The following is a 15,347-nucleotide window of genomic DNA, read 5'->3' as shown; positions in this document are numbered from 1 at the left end:
ATAAATGTGGAGAGTTTAGTTCAATCAAATTTATAAATTTGATCTAAAATCGTTACACTTATATGGATCAGAGAGAGTAGAAGAAACTGTTGGTTGGATTGCATCTCCTTTTTTCACATACTTTGATTTATAATACTCCTCCCATCTCATGAAACTCATCTGAGATTTTTCCATTTTGATTGTATCTAGGTAATATTTAGTGTTTAAATACATCCAAGTTTAGATAAATCTCACGCATTTTTCTTGGGATGAAGGGAGTACTTCGATTTTTCAGATACTTTGCTACCAAACATAGTTGAATTCCCTAGAAAAATAATTTGTGTGCTGGAATCTGGTATGTCGTCATTCCAACCACGAAAGATGTTTTACTCAATGATCTTGACTGTGTGTTGGCCGGGCTGTTGCTCTACCACCGGAGGTGTAGAAGTGTCGTCGCTGGTCCCGCCTGTTAGGGACGAAGTCGTACTACTCCTTATGCCAACCGGTGGCATGTAAGTTGCAACCGGCATCATCGCAGGGAGGCTCGGCAGCGGTGCCTCGAACCGCAGCACGTTGACAGCCTGCCTGATAGACGGTCTCAATTTGAAATTAAGCTGGGCACACCAGAGACCGACAATCAACACGCGCTCCATCTCTCGGGCGTCGAATTCTCCTCTCAGCCGTGCATCGGCGGCATCAAGAATCATGCCCCTGGCATACGAATCCTGGACCCACTGCGCAAGGTGGATGGCGTCCTCCTCATGCTGAGCTACCACTACGGGGCGCCTACCGCAGGCGATCTCGAGGAGGACGACGCCAAAGCTGTAGACATCCGACTCTGTGTTTGTCCGGCCGGTGGTCATGCATTCTGGGTCCATGTATCCCATTGTGCCGGCGAGCACCGTCGTGAGCGAAACTCTGTCGTGCTCAACCAGCCTTGCGAGCCCGAAGTCCCCGAGCTTGGCACTGAAGGACGCGTCCAGCATGACGTTGCTTGGCTTGATGTCTCTATGCAGGATGCATTGTTCCCACTCCTGGTGTAGGTAGAGAAGAGAAGAGCCTAATCCGAGAACAATCTTGTGCCTGGAGGTAGAACAAAATCTGTCCATCAGTAAAAGCCTAGAGCAACAGTGATATGATATCATAAGGGTACCCATGCATACCTAACCGACCATGGAAGCACATCATCTCTGGCGCCGTAGAGGTGTCCATCGAGGCTGCCATTGGGCATCAGCTCGTAGACGAGGAGCAAATCGCCGCCACGGTGGCACCAGCCGATAAGCTGCACGAGGTTCTTGTGCCGAAGACGGCTTATGATCCTAACCTCAGAGGCATACTCCTTTATCCCCTGCTTGGAGCCCTTGGAAACTCTCTTGATAGCCACGTCAAGGTTTAGTTCGCTCAAAAACCCTCTGTACACCGACCCGAAGCCTCCTTGTCCGAGCTTCTTGTCGTCAGAAAAGTTGTCGGTGGCAATGGCCAAGTCGTTGTAGCGAAACCGCCTAGGTCCGGTCCCTTTGAGGAAGTCGTCATCCATGGCCTGATCGTCGAAGAAATTGCTCTCCTCTAGCATTTGCTCCTTTGCTTGCTTGCGATGCTTTCGTTGTGGCTTCCGCACGTAGAGCCAGATCAAGGTGCCAAGAATCAACAAAAACAACACAGAACCGACAGAAACGCCGATCAGAAGCCGAGTTGATCTGTGAGGAGACGGAGAATCTGTGATGAATTTCCAAGAAGGACACTGATTAGCAATTTAGCATCTTACTGAAACATTTCCAAGGTCGCTAGCTGCTCCAAGCCCTGATCAGAGGATATGCAAGTCTACAGTTTACACTTACTCTGGCATGCTGGTGTAGCCTGGTTACTGACAAGAGTGGTCTGTATGCTGAGTGTCGAGTTGTTGGAATAACCACTGTAACTGCACTTGGTGGATCCGCAACCAGTGCCGGTCGTTTCCCCAAGCTGTAGCCCTCCACTGCACGGAGGTGGTGCCGGGCACCGACTATTGTTCTCCTCCCGGACGCAATTTAACCTGATCGTCACATAAAAAGGAAATGATTATTCTCCTGATCACTCCTTCAGAAACATGAGCTGATATGAAAGCAGGGGAGCTTGGTTGCACACTGGTATGTGTCTGAACGGCAGCTGCAGCGGATGCAGTCCTGCGCGGTGGTCGCGTAAGTGCCGTCCGCCAGGCGCAGATCGTGATCTGCCGAGGTGCTGCTGATCGATGAACTGCAAACTGAGCATATCAAAATTGAACAAGCAGTCAATGTCAGATTCAGGATACCATTTTGTATATGTGGAGTTTATTCATAATGAAAAGTAGTCAACAGAATCCATCTATAATCTTCAAAAATGAGTGAGCACTGAGCAGTCCAGTCAGATTCAACTTCGTCTATTTGTAGCATGCTATTAATAGTTTAAGACCAAATTGGACACGCTTCCTGGAGAAAGCAACAGCTAACAACCAATAGCACGAGTCCAATCTAGGGTACCAATTTTTCCGCAGGATGGACATATAGGAACGTTCCTAAAAGCTTCAGCGGTTACAATTACGGCCATGACGTCTCAGTCTCTGTGAACAGCGTGTGAGAAATGACTTCTGAGCAACTGCAATATATCATTCAATCATATCTTCTGCAACTCACCGACCCATTGCCGAACATTTCGACTAAAGCTCATTGAAACCTTTTATTTCTAAAGAAAGTCAACAAGCCCAAAGCAATATAGTACTGCTCCTATAGCATCTTGCTACTATTTCAAGGTGGCGGAGTACTAACTACTATACTATCATCTTGCAATAATTCATCACCACTGTAACATACTGCACGCGTCAGTCAAGCAAAGCACTAACAATAGTAGCGCTTACCAGGGAGCGGGACATCAAGAATCTGGCCATTCTGAACGGTCCTGGGGTCGGTGATCTGATTGACCTTGAGCAGCGTGGACTCCGACACCTTGAACGCGGCGGCGAGCCACGAGGTGCTCTCCCCGCCGGCGACGATGTGAGCAAAGTGTAACACATCGGAGCCGTCCACCTGGTCGCAGCTGCAGGGCAGCGGGATCCAGAGCTTCCGGCCGATCTCAATCTTGTTGACGTCGGTGATTTTGTTGGCGATGGCGATCTCCTGATAGGTGACGAAGGCTTTGAACAGGTTGTTGCGGGCGATAGCGTCGAGCCCGTCCATCGGCTGGACGGTGTAGACGGGCAGCCGGTCCGACTGGCCGATGCCGTTGCCGGCGCAGAGGCAGCGGAAGGGGATGCGGAGCGTGGAGCTGGCGGGGACGACAAAGGAGCGCGGTGTGGTGGACGGAAGGCCGTTTGCACCGAGGAGGTTCGTGAGGGTGGTGGTGTTGAAGGCGGAGGCGAGCGCGCCGATGGTGGTGGCGTTGATCGTACGGTAGTCCATGGAGGACTGGCAGGTGGTGCCCGGCGGCGCGGTGCAGGTAAAGTTGGCCGCCGAGGCGGTGGTGGCGAGGAGGAGGAGGAGGGCGGCCGGAACGGCCAGACGGGCGGGTGGCGACGGCAGCGGCATGGTGGACGAGGGGGGAGGGGGAGTTGGAAACAGGGAACGCCAGGCTTTGAAGAGCTTGACTGCGGCTTTCAAGTTTCAACAGGGATGCTGGGCGGGCAGCTCGCCGGAGTACCGGAGTCCGCGGTCCGCCTACAATCCTGCAGGGCCATTTAATGGCAGACACCCGTCCTAGTCGTCTTTCAATATGTCAATTTGGGGCTTCTGAGTTTTTTTTCTTTGGCGACCTATCCTGTGCATCCTGAGCTATGCATGGTATATCCGTGCATCCGTCTGCTCCTGTCCGTCTGATTTAGATCACACAGACCGTGGAGTATCGTTGTTAATTTGCATATACATAGACGCGCAAATCTCTAAAATCTTTGTGATAACCCCTCCCTAGCGTTTCTATCCTCCCTTCATAGATACAACGGATTGCTATGTGCATGGCCATGGGGTGAGTTTGTAACACCTGCAGGTATCGCGCCAACAGCAGAGACGTAGACCTGGGTTGCGCCATCGAGGAGCAAAGGCAAATAACGATGGCGCGCGTGTGTGGGTTAATTATGTGGGTCCAGTGGCGTGGAGTGTGTGGAAGGGCAGGTTATAAGCCCAGCTGTAAACAGAATATGGCTATGAATCAAATGAGTAAGAAACTCGTCCCCGTCTCTCTTCTCTTTTCTCAGATCTCCATTGTCTTTCTTCTTCTTCAAGCTGTATCTTCTAGTTCGATCTGGTGGAGGCCTCACGCCCTGATCTCATCAGCGGCAAGGGGGTGTTACAGTGGTATCAGAGGTTCGTTCGATCGTTGGGATTTCGAGGTCCGCAGCGTTTTCCGCGACGACGCCTTTGAAAGCTTCCGCGCAAACCCAGATCGTGCTGGAGGCGATGGGGGATGCGGCGGGGCGAGTGGATGCGGCAATGGCGACAATTCGAGAGGGGCTCGAGGCGCTGCAGACACAGATGGGCGCCCTCGACTCGCGCATGGATCTAATGGATACTTCGTACCAGCAGTTGGCGTCGCAAGTTGATGTTCACGCGCGCGCGGTCTCTGACCACACGCGTGTCATGGACACCATCGACAGGCGCCAGGAGTCCATGGCGCAACAGCTCCAGGCCACGGCGGACGCGGTGGCGCGTCTCGGGGTATCTAAGCCGGAGTCAGCGTTCGAGGTGTTCATGGACGCGGAAGAGGACCCGGGCGCGGAGAGGACGTCGGGCAAAGGGATTCTCGGCACCGCACCAACGACTGGACGACAAGGCTCACCATCAAATCACCCTCCTGATCCAGGTTTGACTGCTCAGAAAATTATACAGGCCGACAAAGCAGGGGGCAAATTTGCGCCAGGAGCTCGACAACATGGAGAGTTTCATGGTGGGGAACGATCACAGTTGCCCAAGATGTTTTTCCCAAAGTTCAGTGGTGACCATCCCCGCATCTGGCATGATCAGTGCCTAGATTATTTTGCTCTATACAACATCTCATCTGCGATGTGGCTGACAGCAGCAACACTGCATCTGGAGGGTAATGCCGCTCACCGGTACCAGGCTTACAAGAAGCGCCATAACGTTCCAGACTGGGACACATTCATTGCAGCTGTGGAAGCAAAATTCGGGGCATATGACCATCGTAGAGCTATGAATGCGCTACTAGAACTGAAACAGAAAACTACTGTGGAGGAGTACAGTCAAAAATTCCAAGAGCTAATGTTTCAGATTTCAGGCCATAATCCTTACTATGATGAGACATTGTTTGTTTCACAATTTATCAAAGGACTGAAGCACGACATTCGTATTGCAGTGGCTTCGCGGATACCTGAGACAGTTGATCGCGCTATTATGTTAGCCATGGTTCAGCAAGAACTCTCCACTCCTGAGAAAATTTGGGGCAACAAGGCAGGATACAATGCGCACAATGAAGCTGCTATTGCTCGGACAGACCAACCAAAACCTTCTCTGAAATTTGGACAAGGGGAATTCTGGAAAGAGCGTCAGTTACGAGAATATCGCAAGGCCAATAACCTTTGTTATAAATGTGGAGAAAAGTATGATCCTAGCCACACTTGTGCCAAGAAACAACAACCGGCGGTGCATGCTCTATCCTTGGAAGATCATCAAATGGAGATTCCGGACAATATTCTGCATATGATGGAGTTACAAGATGTGGCAGAAGCAACCCATTTGTCTCTCTCTTTGCATGCATTAGCAGGATCTGAAGGAGGGGAGACAATTCGTATTCAAGCGCTAGTCAACAATCAAGTGTTGCTGATATTGGTTGATTCAGGGAGCACTCATAGCTTTGTTAATTCTGTATTTCTGGAACGTATTGGAGCAAAAACTACTTCCATACCGAGCAGTTCGGTGAAGGTGGCTAATGGAGAGTATCTTTATTGTGATCAGATGGTTTCCAATCTCAGTTGGTGGGCTCAAGGAACATCTTTCACCACCGACATGCGAGTCTTACCACTTAGTGCCTATGATGCCATATTGGGAGTAGATTGGCTTAAGCAGCAGGGTGACATTGTTTGTAACTGGGAGCATAAAAGGCTAAAATTCAAGTACAAAGGAAAGGAAGTGTTGTTGCAGGGTATTCAAACGGACTCTATTCCTCCTATATCTGAAACACATCTTGACCAGATTATGAAATGGGAGCAGGGCAATGATATTTGGGCCATGGCAGTCATACATCTTGATAAAGATTATGAACTCACTGAACAGTCACCAAAAATTCAACATCTGTTGGAGGAATTTGCCTCAGTATTCTCTGAACCAACTGAGCTGCCACCCCAAAGACAATATGACCACGCCATTGCATTGCAACCTGGTGCACAACCAATCAACTCAAGACCTTATCGATATTCACCGTTACACAAGGATGAAATAGAGAGGCAGGTCAAGAGTATGCTAGCTGCTGGGATTATTGTACAGAGCACGAGTCCGTTTGCTTCTCCGGTCCTGCTGGCACTGAAGAAGGACGGTGGCTGGAGATTCTGTGTAGACTACCGCCGTCTGAACGAGCTGACAATTAAAAACACCTTTCCAATGCCAGTGATTGACGAACTGTTTGATGAGCTAGCAGGGTCAAAGTTGTTTTCCAAATTGGACTTAAGGTCTGGCTACCATCAAATACGTATGAAACCAGAAGATGAGGGGAAAACAGCGTTTAAAACGCATCAAGGACATTACCAATTCCGGGTAATGCCTTTTGGGCTATCAAATGCGCCAGCAACCTTCCAGTGTGTGATGAATTCGGTGTTGGAGCCTTGTTTGCGGAAATTTGTGCTGGTTTTTATGGATGATATTCTAGTATATAGTCCATCTCTGGAACTCCACATCAGCCATCTACGCACTGTGCTTCAGCTTCTTCAAGAACATCAATTATTTGTGAAGGCTTCCAAATTCTCTTTTGCACAACAAGAACTAGAATATCTTGGCCATATTGTGTCAGCACAAGGAGTGGCAACATATGAGCGCAAGACCAAAGCAATGCAAGACTGGCCACGCCCCGCAACAGTCACAGAGCTGCGAGGCTTTCTTGGTCTGACCGGTTACTATCGCAAATTTGTAAAAGGTTATGGGATCATGGCTAAGCCACTTTCAAATTTGCCGAAGAAAAAGGGATTCGGGTGGTCAGCCGAAGCTGAACATGCTTTTATTCAGCTGAAGCAAGCAATGCTTAGTACTCCAGTCCTCGCTTTACCTGATTTCCAGAAAACATTCGTTGTGGAGACGGATGCTTGTAACACCGGCATCGGAGCAGTACTAATGCAAGATGGACACCCTGTAGCCTTTCTCAGTAAAGCATTGAGTGTACAACATTGAGCACTCTCTATCTATGAAAAGGAATTTTTGGCCTTGATTATGGCAGTGGATAGATGGAGAACGTACCTGCAGCGTGTAGAATTCATAATCAGAACTGACCATCACAGTTTGACATATTTGGAAAATCAGGACCTTCATTCTCCTATGCAGCGCAAAGCTATGGCCAAACTCATGGGGCTAAACTTCAAGATCATATACAAGAAGGGATCTGACAACAGTACAACCAACCTGGGTACAGGAAGTGCTAAATTCCTATGTTACTGATGTTGATGCTCAACTCAAACTGCAGGCTTTAGCCATTCATAGTCCCGATGAAGATCAGTTTGAGCTCTGTAATGGGTTGATCAAACACAAAGGGAGAATTTGGATTGGGGAAAATTCCGCACTACAGACCAAGTTGATTAGTGCTTTTCATGCAAGCCCTATTGGAGGCCACTCCGGCATCTTACCAACTTATCTCAAGCTAAAGAAACTATTCTCCTGGAAAGGAATGAAGATGTCAGTGGATGAATTTGTTAAACAGTGCCTTGTTTGTCAACATGCAAAACATGACTATAACAAACCAGCTGGACTACTACAGCCATTACCTATTCCTTCTGGCATTTGGAGAGAATTAACGATGGACTTCATTGAAGGCTTGCCCATGTCTGAAGGTGCAAACGTGATAATGGTAATTGTAGACCGACTTTCCAAATATGCACACTTTGTACCTCTCAAACATCCCTTCAATGCAACAGTGGTGGCAAAAGCATTCATGGACACAGTGGTAAAATTGCATGGAGTTCCTATCACTATAGTGTCACACAGAGACAAAATATTCACAAGTAAATTTTGGAAAGAAGTGTTTCAACTGCTAGGCACTAAACTGCAGTTCACTACGGCCTATCACCCTCAAACGGACGGGCAGAGTGAAAGAGTAAATCAATGTTTAGAAATGTATTTAAGATGTGCAGTCCATGATACCCCAAAGACTTGGCGCAAGTGGCTATCTACAGCTGAACTTTGGTATAATTCCACTCACCATTCTTCTCTGGGCTGTTCACCGTTTAAAGCTCTCTATGGAGTGGAACCCAACCTTGGAATGCTTCCTGAGTCAGCTGCTTTACCACAGACCGAAGCTGGAGATTTTATTGTTGATAGGCAAAAACAACTGGAACAGCTCAAAGAACACTTGGCAAAGGCTCAACATCGTATGAAGATGCAGGCTGATAAGAAAAGGTCAGAGAAGAGTTTTCAAGTGGGGGAACATGTACTCTTGAAACTACAACCTTATGCTCAGTCATCTCTGGTAAACAGACCCTGTCATAAACTTGCCTATAAGTTCTTCGGTCCATACTCTGTTTTGGAAAAGATTGGGTCTGTAGCCTACAAACTTGACTTACCAGCAAGCTCCGTGATCCACCCAGTATTCCACATATCACAACTGAAGAGCTTCACACCGGATCACACACCAGTTTTCCATGACATATCCCAGATTGCCGATTTGAATTCAGACAACACATGGCCTGAAGAAATACTGGACAGAAGGTTGGTGAAGAAGGGCAATGCGGCTATCCCTCAAGTTCTCGTGAAATGGTCAGGTATGCCTTCGACTATGGCTACCTGGGAAGATCTGTACGTGATTAGGAACAGTTTTCCCAATGCACTTGCTTGGGGACAAGCAAGTTCTTCTGCGGGAGGTAGTGTAACACCTGCAGGTATCGCGCCAACAGCAGAGACGTAGACCTGGGTGGCGCCATCGAGGAGCAAAGGCAAATAACGATGGCGCGTGTGTGTGGGTTAATTATGTGGGTCCAGTGGCGTGGAGTGTGTGGAAGGGCAGGTTATAAGCCCAGCTGTAAACAGAATATGGCTATGAATCAAATGAGTAAGAAACTCGTCCCCGTCTCTGCTTCTCTTTTCTCAGATCTCCATTGTCTTTCTTCTTCTTCAAGCTGTATCTTCTAGTTCGATCTGGTGGAGGCCTCACGCCCTGATCTCATCAGCGGCAAGGGGGTGTTACAGAGTTGTTGACGCAGGGACCAAAAAAGCTTTGGCGGTCAGCTCTGGCGGCGCTGGAGGACAACCGGACCTGGTAGCCCGCAATATCGTTCCAACGTGTGCTGGGTGTGAGCAGAGGACCGGTCCTGAGATTTCGGAGGTCAAGACGAAACTAAAATTTTGGACCCCTTTTACTACTTTTTCGCATGTATGAGATGATAAAAAATAAATACTTTAAATATACACAATTTTAATATTCATATAAAACAATGTTTAGATGATACCTTAAAATTTTCTCCCTCAATTCCTAGAAGCAAAGTCCGTGACGATGGAATCAATATCAGACTCGTTCATTAATTTCTTGTTGATGTATAAAGTTGCCAAACCAGTTAACCCCGCTCCTACAAATAAGAACAACAACTCTTAATCAAAATTCAGAACCAGAATTATAGGCGAGCATATAGTAGAATTCCAAGAGAATTGCATCGGGCATTCTTACATTCTATCTTAATCTAATATGCAGATTGGATGATTGCCTGATTGACGATGGCCGGCCTAGGACTGCCAACTGCGACGGTCATTGGCCGGCGGACTGGCAGAAAGCACCATAGTTCGCAGGAGGGCAGCTGTCAGCAGATCGTCTCGCGGTCGATCGGCCGCGATCGGTGAGAGGGAGGGCAGGAACAAGGCGGCCTGGACGATAGCCACGAACCGCAAGAGGGAAGGCTGGGAATCGAGACGTCGGGCTCGGGAAAATTGGCGATGTTTCACATATCGATAGATGAAATGGATTTCAGGCGCTGACTCAAGTCGTGACCGGCCAGCCGGATTTGAAACCAATAGGAAAAGAAAAGGTCCAAATATAGACCAAGCCCATCTAAAATCGTAAAACTGCTCTTTTTTTCTACAGTGTATAGTAAGCCTATATAGAAAATATGGGCCCCCGATTTTTCTGGGCCCGTGGCGGCCGCCCCGCCAGACCCTCCCCAGGGCTGCCTTGTGAGCAGATTCATGTAGCAAGTAAGATTACACGCATGTTACGAGCCATTCTTACGAGCCATTGATGGTGTCGCCACCAGCTGCATGGTGTTGCCGTCGTTGTTGGCCTGCCGCCGCCCGCCAGTGAATCCACAGTATCTGCTCTGACTTCGGGACCGGCCCATAGGGCCTTCAGGAGCGAAGGCCTGATTCAAGACTTCTTTACATACTTGATATATTTGTACCTATACTCAGGCTCTAGAGTTTAAAAAAACTAGATGATACCTCACGCGTTGCTACGGAAATTCATAGAAAGAAATATGCTTAGACTACTTTAGTAGATGTGCAAGTTTCTCATAGTAGAAATATCATAAGCAGATAGGAAGTGATTAGAAGTGTCAATCTATGCGGATAACATAAACAAAATGTTTGGCCATGTAGGTTGGATTAAAACATTGATAAAATGCTTAGTATATAATATTAATCGAACATTAGCCTCACAAAATAATCAAAATAATAATTTAACCTGCAACCTAGCTCAGTAACTAAATTTTATAAAATTCCATGAGGCTCAACGATGTTTTGCTTAGTTTACTGAGAAATGAGAAGTAATTGTATTGGAAAAGAAATTGCATAACCTCCTGAAATGTCATAATTAAGTATATAAGTTTGGCCGCATATTAGTACGATCTGCTTCCATTCTCCCAAAAGCTATGTCTGGAAGGAAGAATAGGTCTTAGATAACGCTTATATGTCAAGTTTGATGATTGCGAAATGCAAGAAGGAATGTAATACTGAATGTGCCAAACAACATGTCATAATGATTAATTCAGTGTCTGAAAATTGATGTCTGAGATGACATATTATCTTGGAAGGAAATTTGCAATATATATATTTGGCAAGATAATCTGGCGTAGCTCCTGTTCGAGAATATAAAACCCAAATGGGAAAGGGACATGGTAAGCGATCAGAAAAAGGGGGTTTGAGTAACTAACCTGTTAAAAATATGGAACTGAAATCCCGTTACACACAACTGCGCGTGCTTATATATTCCCGTTATTTGACCCACTGCTAATCATTTCGTTTAAACTGAAAGAATAATTTATCAAACCACAAGCATAACGGTTTTGCTATGTTTCAGTCAACTGAGATTTTCTTGAGTCTAAGTCACTTACAAAAATGTGCCTTGAGTTGCACTTTTCTGTTAAAAAAGTGCAATTGCACTTTTCTAACAGAAATGTGCAACTGAACTGAGTTGCACTTTTTTTTAAACTGTAGTTGCACTTTTTTGAGTTGACTGAGACTTAAGAAAATCTCAGTCAACTGAGACGTAGGCACACCCCAAGCATAACTTTGAATGAAGATCCTGAAAGGTATAATTCCCATGTTGACCGGAGAAAACAATTCTTGTCGAAACCACATCAGCCTGGAGGCAAAAGGAAACACTGAATTGAAGGAGGTGCTTCCATAGTTCCATAAATTAAACATGTTACATCCATAAAAAAAAATATGAATAGCCCTGCTAGTACTGATCCCGACACTTGTTGATTCATCGAGCTTGCATCTGTATATATGCGTATACCATACAACAAAAGTAGGAATTGAAGTGATTAGTTAGGGTGTCATCCAACTCAAATCAAAGAATCAGGAAAAGAATGTAAGCAGATGGCAAATGCTATTTATGGGTTGAGTTCACATTTACAACCGAGGAGCAGTTTCTTTTGATACCTCTGTATCTTCTAGTTCTCAGATCAGATCCAGGGAGAACGGCAGAGGAATCTCTCATCATCGAGAAAATATGAAGTGAATAAAAACGACCAGTATGGATGTGTGGCCGAATCTACTAGAAGAGCGATCCAGCGGTTCTAGTATGCTGCATTCATGAGCATCTCCTGTGGCCTTCTGCCTCTGTCCGCCGCTTGTGGTCGCAGACTGGGATGAACTACTTAGAAAAACCACTGCTTTGGCAGAAGTAGCGAGGAAGAGCAGCAACGGAAACTGCTTCGGCGTCCCTCACGCCAAAACCTGAGCATGAGGAAATTCAAAATCGTCAGTGAAATGGCAGCATATAACAGGGAAAGAGAAGACATGACGGAGTGGCTAAGAGCATCCCCACTCGTTGGCGCTCCCCACGCCCAAATCCGGCGAAATTTTCGTCCGGATTGGAGGAAGATTTGGCGTGGGGGGCAGTATATTTCCAGTCGTGTGCTCCCCAAGCGGCGTTTCTCGGGGAAAAAGAGGATGGCTCGGGGAATCCGGACGAAAGAGGAGACATGTGGGCGTGGGCGGTTGGTTTAGCTTCATCCGGAGTCCCCGGGAGACCCCCGGGAAACCGAGGATGGCATGGGGAGTCCGGACGAAAATAGGCTCAAATCCGGACCAAAACGAGGAACCGGGGACCTGACTGGGCTGTTTTTCGCCGTCCGGATGAAAAAAAGTGGCCGTGGGGGGCTCTGTGGGGAGACGAGTGGAGATGCTCTAACTGGCGGCTAGAGTAAGAGGTAGACCCCCATCCGTAATGGAGGCGCATGATAGAATTTGTAAGAGGTAAATTCAGCGTAAACTGTTGGAGATATGCCCAAGAGGCAATAATAAAAGTGGTTATTATATATCTTTATGTTTATGATAAATCTTTATATACCATGCTATAATTGTATTAACCGAAACATTGATACATATGTGATATGTAAACAACAAAGAGTCCCTAGTATGCCTCTTAACTAGCTTGTTGATTAATGGATGATTAGTTTCATAATCATGAACATTGGATGTTATTAATAACAAGGTTATATCATTATATGAATGATGTAATGGACACACCCAATTAAGCGTAGCATAAGATCACGTCATTAAGTTATTTGCTATAAGCTTTCGATACATAGTTACCTAGTCCTTATGACCATGAGATCATGTAAATCACTTATACCGGAAAGGTACTTTGATTACATCAAACGCCACTGCGTAAATGGGTGGTTATAAAGGTGGGATTAAGTATCCTGAAAGTATGAGTTGAGGCATATGGATCAACAGTGGGATTTGTCCATCCCGATGACGGATAGATATACTCTGGGCCCTCTCGGTGGAATGTCGTCTAATGTCTTGCAAGCATATGAATAAGTTCATAAGAGACTACATACCACGGTACGAGTAAAGAGTACTTGTCAGGAGACGAGGTTGAACAAGGTATAGAGTGATACCGATGATCAAACCTCGGACAAGTAAAATATCGCGTGACAAAGGGAATTGGTATCGTATGTGAATGGTTCATTCGATCACTAAAGTCATCGTTGAATATGTGGGAGCCATTATGGATCTCCAGATCCCGCTATTGGTTATTGGTCGGAGAGAGTACTCAACCATGTCCACTGTAACATCCCAAATTTCAATAAAAGAAAGTTAGAAGAATTCCAGAGAGCAAAATTTCAAACCAACAAAAACTTTTTAAATTGCATATAGTGCCATGCATAGGACTTGTGCATTTGAGTGATATGCCATGATGATTGTTATTATGTGTATATGATAAACCCTAAAACCCTAAAGTGATCATGAGAAGATCACAAACCAAATAAATCCAAAAGAGGAAGAAAATCAAATAAATGCAAAACCCTAAAACCCTAACATATGGCTCTATGCCATTTTTATAAATTTTGACCCTAGACCAATTTGGTCTTCACCATTAGTTGAATAATGTTACTAAACACTTATTACAACTTTTGGAATCAAAGAATCACAATCCAAATGAATTTCAAATACAAAACTTGATCACATATGATAATGGTCATTTCTGCCAATTATAGTCTGATCACTACTTTGAGCCATTGCAATTCAATTTTCTCAAACCAAACCTTGCTAACTCTTTGCACCACATCCAAGTCAACATCAAGGTGAACACTTTTTGTAAAGATCACCATGCTAAAATCTTTCTTGATCACTAGCTATGCTCACTCAAAGTTGCAACTTTTTAACATATGTAACAATCTCCCACTTATCAATTTTTGCAAATCTTTGAATTAAACTTTTCCACCACCACCTCTCATCACCTCTGGTCATTTAGAACTCAACCAAACACACACAATTCAAATTGGTCAACCATTTGAATTAAACCAAATTTGGACAAAAATCAAAAATGGCATCTATGGAACTATTACACACTATTTCAAATAGTGTTCTATCCCACCCTAATCTACCCCATTTGCACCCTACCTGGTCCCCTTGCCCCCTCTAACCCTAACTACCACATAGTAACCCTAAGAGGGAGGGCACACATGGCATAGCCATGGCCATGCCGGCCATGGGCACGTGCATGCCCCTCCCCTCTCTCCCTTCTCCCTCAGCCACGGCCACCGTGCCCAAACGACGCCACCTCACCTCCTACACCACCTAGCAACCGACGTTGTCGAGGAGGAGCTCGACACTGGCCAGACCAGCTCGCGCCCATGGCGGCCAGTATGCCGCTCATGTCGCGCGTGGCGCGCCACAGGCACGCCCTGGCCACCTCTCGCCTGGCCACCTCACGCACGCCCTGGACCACCTAGCTGCAGGTTGAGCATCGCCGCGTCGCCACGAAGCCGCCAGACACGCGCGCAGCCCAGACCCGTGACCGCCGGCGCCGGAGACGACGATCTGTTCCCGTGAACTCCGCGGCAGACATGGAAGCGAAGCGACCAACCTAGCCACCGCCCGACCCCGCTGTCGCTGCCAATCGCTTCGCCATGAACCGCAGAACAGCGCCACGCCCTCGCCTAGCTCGCTAGCTCGCCGGAGACGCCGCGAGCATGTCGACCACCACCCTGCCCCGCAGCAACCTCTCGCGCCTATAAATACCGAGCTCCCTGGACAGAACCAAGCACACCAACACGATCACCACTCACCACCGCTTCGCCCAGCACCATTAGCCACCTCAATCGCCGCCGGAGCAAGGCCAATCGCAAGATCACCGCCGCGGAAGCTCTGCAGCAATCGTCGGCGATCCCGACCACCTCAGGTGACGCCACCTGTACCAGGAGAACCGCCGTCGTCCACAACTTCACCGAGCATATTGCCAACCCTAGCAGGAGCCGCCGTAAGCTCTCC

The 15,347-nt window shown here is 47.0% G+C and overlaps 1 protein-coding gene across 1 annotated transcript; it reads right to left on the bottom strand.

Annotated features, from left to right (window-relative positions):
* Positions 1–219: 219 nt before the first annotated feature.
* Positions 220–3,650, bottom strand: LOC124653458 (L-type lectin-domain containing receptor kinase IX.2-like). The gene is made up of 5 exons (XM_047192520.1): positions 2,852–3,650; positions 2,104–2,221; positions 1,818–2,011; positions 1,143–1,695; positions 220–1,062 (listed from the first exon to the last, which is right to left on the bottom strand). The coding sequence occupies exons 1-5, from the start codon at positions 3,516–3,518 to the stop codon at positions 366–368; spliced, it is 2,229 nt and encodes a 742-aa protein (XP_047048476.1). The 5' UTR covers positions 3,519–3,650; the 3' UTR covers positions 220–365.
* Positions 3,651–15,347: the final 11,697 nt, after the last annotated feature.

Source organism: Lolium rigidum, chromosome 5, assembly GCF_022539505.1.
Source record: "Lolium rigidum isolate FL_2022 chromosome 5, APGP_CSIRO_Lrig_0.1, whole genome shotgun sequence".
Taxonomy (NCBI): domain Eukaryota; kingdom Viridiplantae; phylum Streptophyta; class Magnoliopsida; order Poales; family Poaceae; genus Lolium; species Lolium rigidum.
This window is presented reverse-complemented; position numbering and strand designations above follow the sequence as displayed.